The 20,147-nt window shown below is 42.1% G+C and overlaps 2 protein-coding genes across 4 annotated transcripts; both read left to right on the top strand.

Moving 5' to 3' along the window:
- Positions 1-53: 53 nt before the first annotated feature.
- On the top strand, positions 54-13,213 carry LOC105021258 (putative protein MSS51 homolog, mitochondrial). 3 transcript variants are annotated; one of them, XM_010888799.3, is made up of 7 exons: positions 54-422; positions 3,679-3,847; positions 4,058-4,207; positions 5,558-5,682; positions 7,447-8,010; positions 11,803-11,896; positions 12,258-13,213. In XM_010888799.3, the coding sequence occupies exons 2-7, from the start codon at positions 3,690-3,692 to the stop codon at positions 12,478-12,480; spliced, it is 1,314 nt and encodes a 437-aa protein (XP_010887101.2). In that variant the 5' UTR covers positions 54-422; positions 3,679-3,689; the 3' UTR covers positions 12,481-13,213. The 3 variants fall into 3 exon arrangements, with proteins under 3 accessions (XP_010887101.2, XP_019902066.2, XP_010887103.2); XM_020046507.2 differs by lacking the exon at positions 54-422 and having other exon boundaries at positions 3,745-3,847; positions 4,063-4,207; XM_010888801.3 differs by lacking the exon at positions 54-422 and having other exon boundaries at positions 3,786-3,847; positions 4,036-4,207.
- Positions 13,214-14,031: 818 nt separating this feature from the next.
- LOC105021260 (putative protein MSS51 homolog, mitochondrial) lies at positions 14,032-19,851 on the top strand. Its single transcript, XM_010888802.3, has 6 exons — positions 14,032-14,187; positions 16,343-16,495; positions 16,681-16,805; positions 17,155-17,718; positions 17,974-18,067; positions 19,623-19,851. The coding sequence occupies exons 1-6, from the start codon at positions 14,171-14,173 to the stop codon at positions 19,825-19,827; spliced, it is 1,158 nt and encodes a 385-aa protein (XP_010887104.1). The 5' UTR covers positions 14,032-14,170; the 3' UTR covers positions 19,828-19,851.
- The last annotated feature ends 296 nt before the right edge of the window (positions 19,852-20,147 follow it).

Below are 20,147 nucleotides of genomic sequence, written 5' to 3'. Positions count from 1 at the left end.
CACCTGGTGTCCCACCAGAATCGGTCCATTATTGGAACGAGAGGATGCAAAAGTGTTTGGACCCTCCAGGACCACAGTTGAAGGGTCATTCCCAGAGAGTCGCGTTGCCGGGGCAGTGAGTGATGTATCACTTCTGCTTCCTCGTGTGTGATTCCCTCTTCTACTCCCTCTTATTCACCGCTGATGTCAGGAAAAAAGGCATGAACACTTTGCCTTGGCTCCCACTCAGGCCAGCTTGGAGGGAGATAGGTTTTCACTGTATACCCCCCACCCCCGGGGGATAGGATTGCATAACCGCCTCCCAACCTGTGGAGCTGTCAGTCACCATCCGTCAACAGGCGGTCTGGGTCGAGGAAGACCAGACAGAGAGAGCCAGTGAAGAACCAGGACTCTGGAGACACATCTGAAGTGGACCTGATAAGGTATTGTCATGTTTTTTGAGGGTTTACTAAAGAACTGGATGTAGGGATTTATTTTATATTGTATGGTGCATTGTGGGATTGAATTATTGGTGTGAGTCTCTCTGGAATATCTACTTTTCCTTTCATGGAAAATCTATGAATTCATGCTTTGACTTAATTGTTCCCTGGAGATATTGAGAACACCAATATACTGTAGTTCTTTTCAGACAATTTATGACAAACCTTCCAGAATTATTGGCTGCTTTTTAAAGATGAGCAAGAAAGGCTATGAAAAAATGTGTTGTCCATCTGCTTGATAATCCACTCAAAATACAACGGAAATCCAACCATGAGGTAAAACTGTTAAACAAAAAAAGTAGCATTTTCAATCAAATGAAAAAATATATCTAAAACCGTGTGTTACGGTTATTGGCACCCCTGCATTTGAATGCTTTGTGCCTCCTCACCTTGGCAAGTAAAGCTGAGTCCTCTACTTTAATGATCATACCGATCAGGAGGAAATATCGATCAGTGAGATGATACTGCTGACACATCATTCTGAAGAATTTCTAAAGAAGCCAGTAATCCTGATGCTTTTTTTTTCTTTGAACAATATTACCTGAACTCAAGGTTCCATTTCTCTCATTTTGGGAATCATTCTGGAAGGCACTATAAATCCAGTATAAAATCAATGTTCTTACCACAATGTAAGTAGAACCGTTTTCGGTGACTGTATTTTTTTCAATATTACCACAACACAATGTCCTGTGTGTGTGAATCGGGGGTTTGTGCCCTGAGTGCTGACTGACAGAAGGCTGTGGTATAGCAGATCGTCTAACCACATTAAGACTGAACATTCCTTGTCCTGATAATGTTGGACATCTGTATAATAAAAAATATGAAGCCTCTGCGGTGAGTCATTTACGATCAATATACCATGGATAAGGGTTGTGTCCAGACATGTTCTGAGGTGTGGTGTACTCACAATATATCACACCTGGCATGGCTTTGTTGCCTAAATAAAATATCAGCCATGCCCTTCATAAGGTGTTAATTAGTGCGCAATAACAGCATATAGATTGTCAAACATGGTATAGTATTGCTTTATTTGATTTATTGATGAAATCAGGTCTTTGTTAAATTGCAATAATTTGATGAAGAAATCGATCCTAGGATCTCACACAGCCAAATGTAATAAAAATGTACGACCGGTTTCTAAGTGAGACCACAGGCCTTCCATTACAGAGCTCTATTCTCCAGGGTTTCTATTACTAGGGTACTATCATTCTGAATGGGGAACTCTTATCAGGTTTAACAAAGCATGCCAGGTTAGGACAGGGGAGACCCAGTGACCCTCTTTTACATGTCAGTGATAGGGTTGCAAATGTCTGGTAACATCCCCTAAATCCAGAGGAGGTATTTTGAGAATTGGACTAATCTATTGCTGTCAGCATGCTTCTTATACTTTACATTGATTACACTTTACATTTGAAATAATACACTCACCTAAAGGATTTTTAGGAACACCATACTAATACTGTGTTTGACCACCTTTCGCCTTCAGAACTGCCTTAATTCGACGTGGCATTGATTCAACAAGGTGCTGAAAGCATTCTTTAGAAATGTTGGCCCATATTGATAAGATAGCATCTTGCAGTTGATGGAGATTTGTGGGATGCACATCCAGGGCACGAAGCTCCCGTTCCACCACATCACAAAGATGCTCTATTGGGTTGAGATCTGATGACTGTGGGGGCCATTTCAGTACAGTGAACTCATTGTCATGTTCAAGAAACCAATTTGAAATGATTCAAGCTTTGTGACATGGTGCATTATCCTGCTGGAAGTAGCCATCAGAGGATGGGTACATGGTGGTCACAAAGGGATGGACATGGTCAGAAACAATGCTCAGGTAGGCCGTGGCATTTAAACAATGCCCAATTGGCACTAAGGAGCCTAAAGTGTGCCAAGAAAACATCCCCCACACCATTACACCACCATTACAGTGGTAACAAGGCATGATGGATCCATGTTCTCATTCTGTTTACGCCAAATTCTGACTCTACCATCTGTAAGTCTCAACAGAAATCGAGACTCATCAGACCAGGCAACATTCTTCCAGTCTTCAACTGTCCAATTTTGGTGAGCTTGTGCAAATTGTAGCCTCTTTTTCCTATTTGTAGTGGAGATGAGTGGTACCCGGTGGGGTCTTCTGCTGTTGTAGCCCATCCGCCTCAAGGCTGTGTGGGTTGTGGCTTCACAAATGCTTTGCTGCATACCTCGGTTGTAACGAGTGGTTATTTCAGTCAAAGTTGCTCTTCTATCAGCTTGAATCAGACGGCCCATTCTCCTCTGACCTCTAGCATCAACAAGGCATTTTCGCCCACAGGACTGCCGCATACTGGATGTTTTTCCCTTTTCACACCATTCTTTGTAAACCCTAGAAATGGTTGTGCGTGAAAATCCCAGTAACTGAGCAGATTGTGAAATACTCAGACCGGCCGGTCTGGCACCAACAACCATGCCACGCTCAAAATTGCTTAAATCACTTTTCTTTCCCATTCTGAAATTCAGTTTGGAGTTCAGGAGATTGTCTTGACCAGGACCACACCCCTAAATGCATTGAAGCAACTGCCATGTGATTGGTTGATTAGATAATTGCAATTAATGAGAAATTGAATAGGTGTTCCTAATAATCCTTTAGGTGAGTGTACATGTGCACTTCTAGCATGTACTTCCAAAGTTTTTTTTCCCTTTCTTTAGTAATTCGGAATTCATTGAAATTCAGCTTAATGGTCTTCTGCATTGGTGTCTACTCATTGGCGGCAGAAACTGAATTGAGTATAACAACAAAGTTCATAACCAAGTGGAGGTTTCATTCAGTTTGATCTGTGACAGATTCATCTTTTTAAGTATTATTATTTAATAGTGGTCTTTACTTTTGTCCATGTGTTTGCCCCAGTCGTGTCTGGCTTCTGTCTGTCAGTAATTGATAAAACTGTCTTCTTGAACCTCCATGCCTTAATCCACAAAATGCTAGGAATATTTACTGCTGTGGACAGTTGGCCAACATACAGTATATATGTGTACAATTATCTCCAGAACTCCTCATGACGTGTCAGTTCTAGAACATACCATAGACATACCATAAACAAGCTAGCGCTAAGTATAGGACAGATTTTGATGGACCAAATGTCTTGGCTAAGTCATACAGTTGCGGTTAATTTATCAGCTGTGTCTTTGTCTCTCTGTCTCTCTGTCACCTTGTGACAACAAGCATACATCAAAATGGCTGGACAGATCCCAGCACTTCCAGAATCCTTTGCTCCAGGAATCGATGGTGTTTTCTCTGATCGCCTTGGCTTCTACTTCATGGAGTCTAAGGTGCCTGGTCTGTCCAAGGTCATTCTTAACAAACTTAACATGAAGGATTATGGGGAGTACAGGTAAGTACAAGAAAAAACCAAAAAAACACCAGACCTACAACCCCGTTTTACCAACATGTACATGCTGTCAAAACATTTTCTGAGCTTTGATTCCTTGTGACATCCAACCAAATATCCCATCACAATAATTTTTTTTTGTAAATCTATAGTCCCAATATTATTATATAATTCTTATCGTTTACGTGAAAGTGACAGTCCATTTTAACCCAGGGCAGCTATGGAAGGGAAAACAAAAAGAGGGGCATTCCGTAACTGCAAGGAGATGTTTCAGAAGATGGAGGAGACATTTAAATTCTGTGTCGGCTGCAACAAGATTCCAGAGCACCTGTCAGAGGGCCAAACACTCAAGCGCTGTGTGAAGTGAGTGAAACACTTGCCTGCCGACGATTTGAAACACTGCAGTCGACAATATGATATTATTCTATGGTCAGCGATGTCATGTGCTAAGCAGACTGATCTGTGGCAATCACAGCACACACTCACTGTTTCAAGAACATGATGATAGGACAGTTGCAGACCAAACTGCAGTGTCCTTGCCAACAGCAAATATAGCCAAGCGTTTGGACTTTAATCTCAGTGGCTTTGTCCATGGCTTTGTCTGGTCAGAGAAGAGGAATTGTCAAAGTCAACCTGTAGATAATTGCAACGTGTTGACGTGTCAACGCTATCATATTTCAGTATACTGTAAGAATGTATTATTGACTTGATAAACTGGCAATCAAAACAAAAATACATTATTCATTCAGTTCCATTCCAGCCAGTACCCATCAGAGTTAAAGTACACTGACAACCAGTATAACGAAACACTTATTTCCTAGAGTACTTTAAGAATTTCTATTAGCTTTTAGGGATTTTGTAATATCAGAAGGTTTCAGCTTCAACCTATTATTCCAGGCAAGGACAGTTAAAGTGATTCCTGTTGACACAGTACAGTACTATTTCAATGTCAACTAGGGGTGGCAGGGTCTTATGGCAGAGAGGATTAGCAACAATGGTCCCATGGGAAACCTCTCCGCTTCTGGTTAGTGGCTTATGACCGGAATGACAGCTTTGGTCGGTGTTTGGCATTTCTCAAGATAGACTCAACAGAATTAGGTCTAGGTCACACGCATAATACATTTAAAATATTTTGACTACTGGCAGTTCAGAGACTAGCTGCCCAGAAAGTAGATAGGCTACATCGTCCTGCCCAGATCACGTTATCGACACCGATGAAAGTTTTTAAAAGTATTTGAAAGTGGATCGGGATGAGGGAGCCTGATGAATGAATACATGTCAATGTATCTGGCATGACTGATGGAGGCTGGAATAGGCTATTTTGGTTTTAGACAGTAACCAGGCAGCCCCCCCCCATCCAAACCAATAGCTCATCAACTAAACCAAGGGCGCAAGACCAGCGATAAATTCCCAGCCTAGATTTTGTCCTGTACCTCGACTATTTTGCTCCGACCGCACTTGAAAACAGGACAGGCACCCACAGTCTTAAATGTGTCAGAATTCTCCAGTTAATAGCTGAGGGCAAAGTTGGATCCTGGCCCTGGCATCAAGCTACACCCATGGATACTATTAATATACCAATGCAAATTAGGCACTAACCTCACAGGATTCGATCCTGTGATGTGGTTCCAAAGATGCACTCCACTTGCTTTTTGAACGTGAATATCCTCTGCCTGTTTGCCCTAGTTTTTTACTTCTCTCATGCTCACACAGGTGTTTGAATGTGTACTACTGCAGCAAAGAGTGTCAGAAGAAAAACTGGCCTCAGCATAAGATGTTCTGTAAGAAGCTGCGATTGGTGGCTATCGATCGCCTGGTGGAGTGGCTGATGTTCACAGGTAAAACAGACGGCAAACATGACCATTGATCTGGACACATTGTGGGAGGGGAAACTGTAGTATTTTTTTTGTATTTTTTCTAATTCACTCACATAGCTTTTTTAGATTAATGAAGACAATAAACACGGTGTTCTGTATGTTATTCCACTGCACTAAGGTAAAGGTGTCTGGATGACGCATTTTAGAGATGGGAGGCAATACCTTTTTGAAATCCTTTAAGGATGGATTCTTTCTGGTGTTTTTATGTTTTATTCAAAAGGAAGGTGGGGAAAGATTGAGGAGAGTTTTTGCTGAAAGTGCAGTGGGCTGAATTCAAACACATGCACCAGAGGCAATGGCTTCGATCATAAGAACAATACAGTGCAGAGGTGGCAGCCTATCAGCAGGTTGGAGACATTGTTTACTGGAGCTGTAGTTTTCAGATGAAAAATATTGTCTCCCTGTTAGAGTCCATTTATAGTAAACACCTGTGTAAAGTGTCATTAACCAAAAGGACATTGCCAAACATCATCCAGTCCTAACACAATCTGATTTAAAGAAGCTTGTCCATGCTTTTATCTCGTCAAGGCTGGACTACTACAACACATTCTTCATTGAGGTCCCAGGCAGGCGTTTCTAGAAGCTCCAATAGATTCAGTACAGCGCTGTCAGGTTCCTGATGGGAATGAGGAAATTGCATCACATCCTTCCCCTACTGGCCTCTCTCACACTGGATCCATGTCTCATTCTGAATTGAATTTCAAAGTCCTGTTTACTTTTCACTACTCATGACAATGTACCTACATATTTTAAAGAACAGATTTCCATCTTGTAACTGAACTTGCACTCTAAGGGACCAAACTATGCTCCTAGGCCACCCAACCCCGGAATAACCCGGGCTTCTTGAAAACAGGCCTGAAAACCTTTATATAGCAGGGCTTTGATGCTCCTTGTTATCCTTGTAGCATCAGCTGTGTTCTTTGGGTCACTTCCACTGGCTAGGTGTGTATTATAATGGGTTGGGTCACTTCCACTGGCTAGGTGTGTATTATAATGGGTTGGGTCACTTCCACTGGCTAGGTGTGTATTATAATGGGTTGGGTCACTTCCACTGGCTAGGTGTGTATTATAATGGGTTGGGTCACTTCCACTGGCTAGGTGTGTATTATAATGGGTTGGGTCACTTCCACTGGCTAGGTGTGTATTATAATGGGTTGGGTCACTTCCACTGGCTAGGTGTGTATTATAATGGGTTGGGTCACTTCCACTGGCTAGGTGTGTATTATAATGGGTTGGGTCACTTCCACTGGCTAGGTGTGTATTATAATGGGTTGGGTCACTTCCACTGGCTAGGTGTGTATTATAATGGGTTGGGTCACTTCCACTGGCTAGGTGTGTATTATAATGGGTTGGGTCACTTCCACTGGCTAGGTGTGTATTATAATGGGTTGGGTCACTTCCACTGGCTAGGTGTGTATTATAATAGGTTGGGTCACTTCCACTGGCTGGGTGTGTATTATAATGGGTTGTTTTCCATTTCTCAATTTTATTTGCTTTTGGGTTTTATTTAATGACCTTAGGATTATTATTTATAATATATAAAATATATCATAATAGAAGCTGATTTCATAAAATGACTTTGGTTTGGAAATCATTCCTTGATTAACTCCAGGGTCATTTGTGGATCCCCAGGCTTCCAGAGTGTAAGATTGTTTTCTGCTTAATAATGACAGACATCGGGGATCCATATGTATTTCATAAAACTTCTCTTTGCCATCCCACCAGGAGACCTCCCGTTCCCTACGGAGAAGTGGACCCGACCACAAGGGGAGGTGAAGTGCTGGGATGACTGGCTTGCCATGCAAGGGGACCTCACCCCTCGACTGGACGCTGTCTTGTCCTGCATTAATATGGGAGTGCTATGGAAAAATGTCTCAAGGCCACGACCAGAAGACGCTGACCTGAGAGAGTCGGTCTGGCGAATTGAAAGCGAGTTCCTGTCACGGGCGCTTACTGTTGGCATGGCGATGAGACTCTTCTGCCTAGATCCTTCCTCCAAGCCATTTACCATCCACCTGGCAGGTGCCGGACTCAGTGAGACAATGGGAGCCCGGCTGACGGACTTTGATGAACTGGACCGCATGTACCCTGGACACCAGGGTATTGAAGTGGTGATGGTGGGGCCAGAGGTGGTGGACGGGCCCATCATGAGAAGCCCTCTGACAAGCTTTGGCCCCAAGACCAAGACCTTCATCAGTGCCTACAAGGGCCTCTACCACCAGTTCTACGAGGAGCTTGTGGAGACAAAAGCGGCAGCAAAGCCAGATCTGGTGGTTGGATTCCATCCCGGTAAACAGTTTCTCATTTCAACTAAATCAAAATGGAAAGAGGGTTGGTTGTTGGTATCGTGTGTTTAATGCCCACTTCAGAGTTCAGAGAACATTTTAAAAATGTGTTATTGGCAGTTTCCAGATTTTTCAGGAGTCTAATGTTGGCACCCAGAACGAACCAAATCTTGCGTGTGTGTTGCTGACCATCTGGTCAAAGTGGTAAGAGACTAAGCAGAGCCAGACTCGAACGGTCAGCTGACCTTGGTCAGGAAATGGTCTGCTTCAGACAGGGGAGGAGTGGTGTAACTCACTAAATGAGAAAGATGTGTTTAGGCCTTTACTAGGCATCTGTCTGGATGACTCATGGAGACAGCTGGGCCGAACCTGGCACCTGATTTCGGGACTTAATACACTCTTCGGCTAAGAGGGAGTTCTAGTTCCCCTAACTCCCACCACAGCAAATACAATACTACCCAGTGTTGATATTCCTGTGTGACATGTACTTTATATTTGGTAAATTTACTTTTTTCAGATTTGTAGTAACATAATTCATTGCACATTCAAAGGAATTATGTTATAAAAAATCTGCAAAAAGTTAATCGAATGCGCATTTATTGATTATTGAGTAATCTTATGTTTCTTGAAGATTAATTAAATTTTTTCACCAGTAACTGAAATTGAGGATCCAGTTTAAATTGCTGTGCACGTCCTAGGAATGGAAACAAGCGGGACTAAGCCGAATATCCAGGCATAATATGAATAGTTCAAAATGTGAGAAGACGTGTTAACACTGAGTGTGTGTTTCCTTGACAACGTGCAACAGAAAGGGAACAACACAATCCCCAACTGACCACCCGCAGAATGTACACAAAACAGTGTAAGTGGTTGTCCAAATCAACATTCAGCGCTAGTGCTAATCCCTGTCCCGCGGTTATCCCCATCTCTGCCGATGCTACTGAAAGCTCAACGCGACTAAAAAGGGTGAAAGTAAAAACCTCTTTTCACTCCCACAGATGCCACAGCATTGACCACGCTGACATCTGACCTGCAACCATGCACGGATTCAATGCAAAGCCCATTGTTTTGACCGTCTGTAACTCCTTAAGTGTTTGACTCCCCTCTCAGTTGAAACGGGGCCCCTCTCTCCTGTGTGTCAAAATCCCCAGAATGGTTACATGCCAAAGAATGCCCAGGAATGTTTGCACGCTGTAAAACGAGATCCTGCTAAAAAAGATGGGAGAAATGTTGATAGCCAATGAATGGGAGTCATCCTGTGGACCTCTTGGACAGCTGCTGTTGAAAAGCTTCTAACTCGCTAAGCAAGCAACGCCAAAGCTTCGCCTGGCCCCCGGGCGGCCCTTGTGCCCCGTCTCAGTTATCACCGACAACTCTAGAGGGGCTAAATATACAGGAGATAGCGTATCCCTGAGTAAACCCCATGACCGTCTGGCCCGGGCTCCTTCTGCGAAGTTCAGGCTGGCAAGCCCTTGCATCGCTAACGTGACACCGTTAAGTAGGTGGAAGGGGCGGGGGCGTAGAAATGGGAAACCCAGGGGGTGCCGAGCAATAAAGAAGGTACAAGAGGCAACTAGATGGAGGAAAGATAACATCAACTAAGGGGACGTAATTTGTGAAATCATCATAGCAAAGAGAGCCTGAACGGGAGACCCCGTATTGAGGTTCAACTTGTCTTCGTTTGAGTCGTTGAAAGCCATGCACTCTCCTCTTCTTCCGTTTAACTCTTTAAATCTTTACTGTCGCAGCAGAGCCTATCCAGACAGAGTCCTCGTGAAGTTATATTTAGTATGTTTGTTCCACAAACACAATGGTGGCTGGACCTGTACCAGGCAGTTATTGCTTCTGTTAACGGTATCTCTGTCACCATAGATACCGTTAATGGTTCTAATAACCGGCGGCTACAGGGCCAGCTGCCTAGCTCCTAGGGATGAACACTGCATTGTCTGTGGTAAATGTTTTAACGCCTTTAACCTTGGGGGGTACATTTCATTGCATCCGTTTTTCATCTTTGACCATTGTTTTGTTCCATGGCCAAACATTGCGTGGGAAGAATACGGTTTAAGTTGATGCCATGTGTGCGTCAACACCAGAGACTGTCAGATAAAAAAACAAATCTTTTATCAGACACTTCTACAGAATTTAAACAAATCATCATGTTTCCCATTAATGAAAATACCATTCAGAAGCTACATTTTCTTGGTTCAAGATTGACGAAAATGTCATATCACTTTGAGCTAAGGGTCAGTATATGTGAGTTAGTATATGTGAGTTAAGATGACCAGATTTCTGAAATGAAAACTGGGAACATTTCCAGTTTGGGGGTCAATATATCATTAAAATGTCCAATGTCATTACCTAAGAAATACAAAAGGGGGACAATTCCAGTTTAATGTATTTAGTCTCACAGGCAAACTGTGATAGACATAAAAAAGAACTAGCTATATTACAGAAACACTACAGACAATGCCTAACAACAATAACATAAAGAAACGAGATGAGATAGGCAACTACATAATATAATTACACCAACCTAATCTGAGCATTTCTCAGAAGAATGTAGGCCTATTTTCTGCAGGATGTGTTGTTAACTTTTTCTTCTCCTATCTTTCTCCTCCTCTTTTCTTCTCTTGTCTAACTTCCTTTCCTTCTCTTTACCTTTCCACCTCACACTTCTACACTCTCCTCCCTTCACTCTTTTTACTCCCTTAATTTTTCCTTCTCACTCTTTTACTTCCTCTCCAATCTTTAATGACAAATAGTACGCTATTAGACTAAATAGTTTGGTTAACAGATTCCCATTGCTTCCCTCATTTTAGTTTTTTTTTTTATCTCAAAAACATTGTTTGGAATAATAAATTGGCAAGCTCTGTAATCATATTTACCTTTCCTCCTTTATCTCCTTCAATCTTCTTCCTATCCAGTCTTCCTCTCCTTCGTCTCCACTCTCTCTATGCTAATTTTATCCATGGAAATGTCCATGAAAATATATTTTCACACTACTTATACTAATGCCAAACCACTGAAATTCGAATCTACATATAAATATACTTGTAATTAATTTTGCATTAATTTAATATGATCATATTTTCATTATAGCCTGTCCACTGCATGTTTGCATGTGAACACTTCTTTACGTAGCTAACTTAGTCTACATAGCTAACATTAGCTAGCATAACCTATTTAAAACCTTATAGAGCAGATCTATCTATTTAATCTATTGTGACATCATAACATCACTAGCTAGTATCTCAGACGATTGAAACTTTGTTTGTGATGATGTTGTGAATTCACTTGTGAGCTTCTGGCTGAGTTTTCTAAAATCCGTTCTCTCTCAAATTAGCACAAGCAAGTATTTAGTAAAAGAGTTAATTAAGCTATAGCAAGCAGCCCCCTTTGCCAAAACAAGCTCAACGCGATTGAGACGTCAACTTGTAGGCTCCACTGCCTGGTCTTTCTTGCCACATAAAATATAATTTCTCTTTGTGTGTTAAAAATGGGGACATTTTCCTGGGACCGCTCCAGCCACCAAAAACAGGAACTGTCCCCAGAAAACAAGGAAGTCTGGTCAACCTAAATGTGAGTGCTATGGAAAAAGGAATAAAGATGATCAAACGGCCCCACTAATGCTGAGGTTCCTGGATACAATCCTTCAACTGATTCAATGTGACCCTCCATATCCAGATTTGTTAATGAGATTTAGACTTGTGTTCCGTGTAAATGAGCTCATAAACTACATGATTGGACAATCTTCATTTGAGGATCTCACTTGTGTATGTTTCTGGTGGTGTTTCAGGATTTCATGCCACGCAGGGTCTGGGAGAGGGCTGGCTGCCCACCCTCCTGCTCCTCAGGGACTTTAACATCCCCTCATTCTTCTCTGTGTTCAAGTAAGTCACCTCACAATGCACCTGCAGACAGGGCTGTTTGGGAGATGTTCCAGACCTGACCACAGGCTCAGCTGCAGCATGAAATGACTGAGGGGTCAGTTTTTAAATGTGAGGGGGCATATCTTATTCATGTACCATTTGCTTTGTTTATGGGGAAACAAAACTGATTTTGTTTGCACAGATTTAATCTGGAGGGGCAAGCCCCCTTTTGTCGTAGTCGTCGTTGTCGTCCCCCGGGGCCTGGCCTGCCTGACCAGGAACTAGTTATTGGCCTAGAGTTATTTCTGACCAGGTCAAATGCTAAGCCCTTGTTTGGCTAAAATGCGGCGAAGATATCATGTGTTTTTCTGTCTGTCCACAGTGAGATGGAACTGAACAGTTCCTTGCAAATTCTGTCTGAGTTAGAGATGAACATCAAGGGCAGCGGAACCAACCCTTTTTCATCCCAGAAGCCAGAGCCGGTCCAGTCAAGTCCCAACAATCCACCGTCATACTGCAACTCCCACTTCCTCTATTTCCAGGGCCTACTGGAGCAAGAACAGTTTGAACATCCAGACAACTACAGAAATCTTTGGACAGTTTAAAATGGATCGTATGACAGCTTCCGGTCTAGGTTGTTCCACACGTCCATCCTGTTATGTTTACCTGAATGCTTGCATGTATCGCTGGCATAGGGCAGGGGCTATTCTTGGGCTATTTTTGCAACCTGTGAGATCAGATGTGAAGGATTTACTAATTCACTGATGTCATTAATTCAGTTGGTTCAATTGGTCAGCTCAGTGACAAACTAAATTCAACACAGCTGTTCTTCCTGGTCAGTTCATGTGAAATCCTGCATGCTCTGTGGCTCTCCAGGAACAGAGTTGGCTATACCACTGGCCTACAGCATTCTGATGTTGCTCCCCATTCTCTTGTGTAATGATGAACCAGTGAAGCATATATTTAAGGTGCCTGTGTATCTAGTTAATTAATTCCAAAGCTAAAGCCCTCTTAATGTGCATAGTCATTGCATGCAGGGAAGCATCTGAATAGTGATAACCGTTATTTCAAATAACGGCAGAGGACATATCCTGTTGACTCCTACGCAAATACTGCGGAAATTGCATGAATTGTAGGGGGGGGAAAACATCTCACATTTGCAACTCATAACAAATTGTTTAAAAAAAAGCCATGGACTATGATGTAATGCTCCTATGGTAAATGAGCTGGCAGGTCAGGGGTCTAGAGATGGGTGTGCAGGCCGATCATTGATCTCATTGAATATTTTGATCACACCATTCTGTTGTTTCGGGTGCACACACACGATTGCAATAAAGAAAAGCCTTTTTTAAAACATACTTAAGTACTATTTTATGGAAGAAAAAGTATTTCAGTAATATTTGGAGTAATTGTAAGTCATAGAAATCTAGAAAAAACGGGCCATTTAATTGAACATTTCTATATCTTACAAATAACTGTAATCCCAAAAACAGTGAGGACTTTCAATTAATATTTTCTAACTGAATTCTGCATAATTCAGTGTCAAAACATAGGGGAGTTTGGTACAATATCTAATCAATCCCATAACCCACATCAAGATTATAGAGGGCCAGTCTTGAATAAATCTGCACCTCCCTCTAGTGGATACAAACTGTAGATGCACTCCTAAATATAGTAATCTTCCATTGGTATGAATTATTTTGTGTTATATGTTAGGTTAGACCCACAACAATTGTAGACTTAGGGTACAACTACGTTATACTAAACCAAACCACACATTTCTAACCAGGGGTTACCACACCACTGGTGTAGTAGAGAAGAATGAGACAATAAAATCCAGTTGATTTTAGTTAAGCCCAATGTAACTGAAAAGAGTGGAAGAGCACTGTACTAGTCAATAGGAGGCATGGAGCCTGTACTTTAAATGTATGTAGATGTAAGAATATATATATGTGTATATATAACAGGAGATTCTTAACTGCATAACATGCAACAATTTTGCATATACTTCTAGATTTTAGTTGCATTTAGCCTAACATATAGAGGGATATTTTCCAGTATTTCCTATCCATGTCAACTTTTTGTCCCTACCATTATCCAATGGCAGTGCAATGGCTTTCAATGAGAGTATATATGTATGAACTTAGATCACTTGAACAGACGGGAAGACTCTGGAGGTGTCAGACCGTTCTGGAAGGGGAAGCACAGATGGTATAAGTGCCAGTCACAGCCGTTGCTGCAACATTAGCGGTCTTGTGAGAAGAGACATTCAGCAGCGTGTTACTTCAAGTTCCAATGGCAGATATCAAAAGGTAAGATGCTTTATTGATGAGGAATTGACTGTGTTATTTATGTTTGGTGAAAATCTAGACATTGAAGTCCCGACCCCATGGATGTTATGCTTCTATTGTGGGACGGGACACTCCTGATTGCCGAATCATTAAGGAGTTGCTGGACAGACGATGGCCACATATAGTCAGATGGGTTCAAGGCCATCATGGTTTTACGCATGTCGAGAGTCTCACAGTCAGTATGATGTTAAGTGTGTGGAGTTACTCTGTTTACTAAAGAAAAACGCCAGTCCCTTTAGTGCATGCTTCCTGAACGTTGACATCGGAATCCAGGTCCAAAAACATATCAAACAGAAGTAGGATTATTTTAACTGATAAATCAAGTCTTTATTATCATTAATAACATTGCCATTTTTGTTTCATGTGCCATGCTTTACGACCCCCCCACGACCTACATGGAAAGCCAAATGGTCCAGTCTAAAAATAGGGGACAGGTGGCTCATGTTGGACAGTACTAGTCCTTGGCTGGTTAACAGATCGACGAAGCACACTAACAACTAATGTCTGTAAGACGTGTTTCATTTCTTTCATTTTTATAATTTAGACATTCAGCTGGCACCGTCATCCACAGGGACTGACATAGAACAGTGATCACATCAAATGTGACAGTACCTAATAGTAGTTTAATCTTAAGTTTAGTTACAGGTGAGAAGATGGGAATGATGTTTCATTTGGGGATGATTAGGTGGCCCTGATTGTATGATGACCACGGTTGACGCCCCTAATTTATTAGTGTCACCTGTTTACCATTACATCCGAAAGATGGCTTTATATGCAGGGCAATGTCCTTTTCACCTCACTGAGTCATGGGGATTTGATATTTAGACCAGAAGGAGGAAAGCCCCCTACTGGCCTTCCAACACAACTTCCAGCAGCATTTGTTCTCCCATTCAGGGACCGGCCAGGACCAACCCTGGTTAGCTTCCAGTAGTTTCAGAGGGAAGCTGGCAGCAGTATAAAGGGTGCTATGGTGCTGATGTAATGGATTGACACTCAGTGGCCACTATTGGAAACAGCTATATAGTATGGGGTTTTGCCTCCAGGGCAGCCTTTTCAGTGATTTATGTGATGACTCCGGTGAATGTCAAACCTCTGGGGTACGCTTGAGATGAAATGAGCTCTGTGATATCACGCATTGTCCTGGTAGGAGTATCAAGTTGAAAATGGGTAGACCGGCAAAGGGATGTACATGGTTAGAAAACATGCTTAGGTACGCCAGGAAACAGTGCCAAGGGGTAACATCCCCTCACCATTACACCAACACCAGTCTGTCCCTTTGACGGAGGGCAGGATGGATTCATTTGGTGTACGTTAAATTCTGACCCTAATCAAGATCTGTCAGACCAGGCAGCGTTTTCCCAAAGACATCTATGCATTTAGTACAGGTTGTCAACTTTTTATAGACATCTATGCATTTAGTACAGGTTGTCAACTTTTTATAGACATCTATGCATTTAGTACAGGTTGTCAACTTTTTATAGACATCTATGCATTTAGTACAGGTTGTCAACTTTTTATAGACATCTATTCATTTAGTACAGGTTGTCAACTTTTTATAGACATCTATGCATTTAGTACAGGTTGTCAACTTTTTATAGACATCTATGCATTTAGTACAGGTTGTCAACTTTTTATAGACATCTATGCATTTTGTACAGGTTGTCAACTTTTTATAGACATCTATGCATTTAGTACAGGTTGTCAACTTTTTATAGACATCTATGCATTTTGTACAGGTTGTCAACTTTTTTTGTATACATTGTCAGTAAATCTGTATGTAACAGGTCCTACTTGGATTTAAACCCTGGTCCTCAGGATGGGAGAAGAGCACTCTAGCAAGGAGGCTAAAATCCAGGGGCTCTAGTGTCTGTCGCTAGAGTGCCTCTTAAGTTGTTGGGGAGTGAGGTTTTCACTCATTGCACAGCCCTTGTACTCACTGGCCTCCCTAACATGGAGTTAGTTCTTTACTACTGAAAAAAACACATTCATTTGTCTACAAGAAATGTCGCCGTTTACATTTCTCCCCACCAAGTTTGAATCCAGAAAATATCTTGGCATTATTTAAAGAAGCACAAATCTCTAAAATAATAATATCTCTCCAAACATTTCTTGTCAGTGCCCCAAGCCAGAAAGCTAAGGCCAAAGTTATGGCCTTCAAGTCTCAGAAAGACATGTTCCAGAAGATGGAGGAATCGTTCAAGTTCTGCGCTAGTTGCGGAAAGCGTCCCGGTCAGGTCTCAGATACACAAACTCTCAAACGCTGCATAAGGTAATTATAAAAAATACAAATTGAACTTCTTTTGGTTATTTGTTTGAAATATAAAAATGGTATTATATTATATGTATTGTAGTGGTTAGATGCTTCAACAGGGTATTCTGGTTGGACGTGGGTATACTGTCCTCACAAATTAATTCCTTTCCCTTCCATCGACTTCCTCCTTTTGACTTGAACAGTTGTCTGAATGTATACTACTGCAGCAAAGAATGTCAGAAGTCTGATTGGCCTCAGCACAAGAAGGTCTGTCCAGTGTTGCGTCTCGTGGCCATCGACCGATTAGTGGAGTGGCTAGTGTTCAAAGGTGAGAGAAAGAAAGGCACGTGGAAGAACAGTGAATCATTGCTTCGAGCCAATTGTTGCATGATTGCTCTGATCTTTAGATTATGACACTGTGGGTCTGCTGGTCCTGTCCCCCACATTTAAAAGTGCCATATTTGCTCTCATTTGTCATGATGAAAGAACACCTTGTACAGACAGAAAATCCAAGATCATAATTTAGAAAGCTGTTCCACAGGGTGTAATTTTAGGACTAACCATGTTTTCATGGCATTTGTTCTCTAAACAGTTTATTAAAAATAGATATGTAGATGTAGGATGGCACCTAGTCAGCAGACTCAAACTGATTTCATACTCTCCTCTTTGTGAATCAGGAGACCTCCCGTTCCCTACGGATAAGTGGACCCGACCACAAGGGGAGGTGAAGTGCTGGGATGACTGGCTTGCCATGCAAGGGGACCTCACCCCTAAGTTGGACGCCATCTTGTCTTGCACTAATATGAAAGACCTTTGGACCAACGCTGGCAGGCCTAAGCCAGATGATGATGACCTAAGGAAGTCCATTTGGCGGGTGTCAAGCGAGTTTCTCTGCCGGCCACTGACTATTGCCATGGGGTTTAGACTGTTTGGCCTAAACCCATATTCCAAACCCCTCACCATCCACTTAATAGGGATTTCTGACACTGAGACCCTTGGAGCGCGACTGACGGACTTTGATGAACTGGACCGCATGTACCCTGGACACCAGGGTATTGAAGTGGTGATGGTGGGGCCAGAGGTGGTGGACGGGCCCATCATGAGGAGCCCTCTGACAAGCTTTGGCCCCAAGACCAAGACCTTCATCAGTGCCTACAAGGGCCTCTACCACCAGTTCTACGAGGAGCTTGTGGAGACAAAAGCGGCAGCAAAGCCAGATCTGGTGGTTGGATTCCATCCCGGTGAGAATCTCTTCCATTGTACTATTCAATATCCAGATGTTCCACTTTTAATACTCAAGCAAATATGATTGACTAAGTCATTTTGTGTTAAAACTGGTTATGACAAAATGAATGGACACAAAACAGATTAGGTCTTTGTCTGGCTATCTACTTCATGGTTTGGAGGTTGAAGCTTTGCATAGTGGCTGTGGGCTGTGCTGGTTGAGCTGTTCTTGTCTGAGCTCTGCTTCATTTAACTTCCCTTTGGTCCTTTAGGGTTTGATGCCAGTCAAGGCCTGGATGAAGGCTGGTTACCCACACTTTTGCTCCTCAGGGACTACGATATCCCCTCCTTGTTTACTGCAGCTGAGTGAGTCCCACATAACCCTAATTTTATCATATGCCATATTCCCGCTACAGCATATCCTCCATCCTTACCAGAGAAGCATTTGAAATACTTACTTGTTAGGCTTAATGCCATGTCACATTATGTACACAAAAATTAAGAGACCATGGCTAAATGATCAGTTTCTCTGGTTTTACTATTCATAGGTATGTGTTTGAGTAAAATGAACAGTTTTGTTTTATTCTATAAACTACTGACAACATTACTCCCAAATTCCAAATAAACATATTGACATTTAGAGTATTTATTTGTAGAAAATAACAACTGGTCAAATTAACCAAATTAAAGATGCATTGTTTTCAGACCTCAAATAATGCAAAGAAACAAATTCATATAAATTTTTCAACAGCAAAATACTAATGTTTTAACTTAAGAAGAGTTCAGAAATCAATATTTGGTGGAATAACCCTGATTTTTAATCACAGCTTTCATGTGCCTTGGCAAGCTCTCCACCAGTCTGTCACATTGCTGTTGGATTACTTTATGCCACTCCTGGCACAAACATTCAAGTAGCTTGGCTTTGTTTGATGGCTTGTGACCATCCATCGTCCTCTTGATCAAATTCCAGAGGTTTTCAATGGGGTTCAGGTCTTGAGATTTGGCTGGCCATGACAGGGTCTTGATCTGGTGGTTCTCCATCCACACCTTGATTGACCAGGATGTGTGGCATGGAGCATTGTCCTGCTGGAAAAAGCATTTCTCAGATTTGGGGAACATTGTCAGAGCAGAAGGAAGCAGGTGTTCTTCCAGGATAACCTTATACTTGGCTTGATTCATGCGTCCTTCACAAAGACAAATCTACCTGATACCAAGCCTTGCTGAATCATCCCCATATCATCACCGATCCTCCACCAAATTTCACAGTGGGTGCGAGAGACTGTGGCTTGTAGGCCTCTCCATGTCTCCATCTATCCATTAGACGACCAGGTGTTGGGCAAAGCTGATAATTTGACTTGTCAGAGAAGATTACTTTACTCCATTCCTCTACAGTCCATTCCTTATGGTCTTCACCCCAGCTGCTGTTTGCCATTCTTTTTCTAGGTCACTTGATGTCATCGGTTTTTGAGTGACATTCGAATGAGTTGACGGTCATCTCGGTCAGTGGACAGTCGTTTTCGCTCTCTGCCAGTCTGTAGCTTTGTTGTCCCCAATGTCTGTTGCTTGACCTTGTTCTTATGAACCGCTGTCTTTGAAATTTTCAGGATGGAAACAACCTGACGTTCACTGTATCCCTCGGCCAGTAAAGCCAGAATTTAACCCTTCTTTTCCTCACTCAAAGCTTTTCTTTTCAACTCTTTTAAATACACTCTATAAATACACACACATGTAGTCACAATATAAATGTCCTCAATCTTAAAACTTCTAACCATGGTGTTTAACCTAACTTGATAAAATCCTAAACACAACATATCCAGATTGCCAGATTGCCCCCTTCTCTTAATGTGTGTGTGTGTGTGTGTTTGGACTTAATGCTGTCCACTACAGAGTATTTAGTGTGTTTCCCATTTGATCCCCACAGCGAGACAGAGATGACCTACTCTCTACAGATTCTTTCAGAGCTGGAGATGGATTTAAAAGGCAGTGGCGTCAACCCCTTTGCCTCTCAGAAACCAGAACAGGTCCAGGCCACCCCCAACAAAACACCTGTGTACTGCAACTCCCATTATTTCTGTTTCCAGGGTCTGCTTGAGACGGTGGAGTTTGAAGAACCAGAGGATGACTGAGTTTTTCATTGAAGTCAAACATGAATGGGCATTGTTGATTAAGACAAAGTAGAGTAGGGCGAGGACGAGATTAAAGGTTGAACTACAGGTGAAAAAAAGGGCAGTGTGTCATTGTGGAGCTATAACGTTTTCCTTTAACGTTAATGAGCCTGGTCACTAAGGGCTTTTGCATCGACAATAGTGTTTTGGCACCACCACGCCAGATGGAATTCAGTTGTAGATTATTCATCTCACAGGTTGGATCCGGCCATTTAAACCTGTTTTATTGGCAGGCAAAATGTAATTTGCATATATTTTGAATTGCAGCATATTGCACTACT

This window comes from Esox lucius, chromosome 5 (assembly GCF_011004845.1).
Source record: "Esox lucius isolate fEsoLuc1 chromosome 5, fEsoLuc1.pri, whole genome shotgun sequence".
NCBI classification, from domain to species: domain Eukaryota; kingdom Metazoa; phylum Chordata; class Actinopteri; order Esociformes; family Esocidae; genus Esox; species Esox lucius.
The sequence above is the reverse complement of the archived record's forward strand: the minus strand, read 5'-3'. Positions and strand labels throughout refer to the sequence as shown.

Excerpts from the sequence above, each read along its gene's own strand:
- LOC105021258 (XM_010888799.3), top strand. The coding sequence starts at position 3,690 with ATGGCTGGACAGATCCCAGCACTTCCAGAATCCTTTGCTCCAGGAATC. Across the intron at positions 3,848-4,057 it reads AAGGATTATGGGGAGTACAG|GGCAGCTATGGAAGGGAAAA; the intron begins GTAAGTACAAGA and ends ATTTTAACCCAG. Across the intron at positions 8,011-11,802 it reads GGTGGTTGGATTCCATCCCG|GATTTCATGCCACGCAGGGT; the intron begins GTAAACAGTTTC and ends GTGGTGTTTCAG.
- LOC105021260 (XM_010888802.3), top strand. Across the intron at positions 16,806-17,154 it reads GGAGTGGCTAGTGTTCAAAG|GAGACCTCCCGTTCCCTACG; the intron begins GTGAGAGAAAGA and ends TTTGTGAATCAG. Across the intron at positions 18,068-19,622 it reads TCCTTGTTTACTGCAGCTGA|CGAGACAGAGATGACCTACT; the intron begins GTGAGTCCCACA and ends TGATCCCCACAG.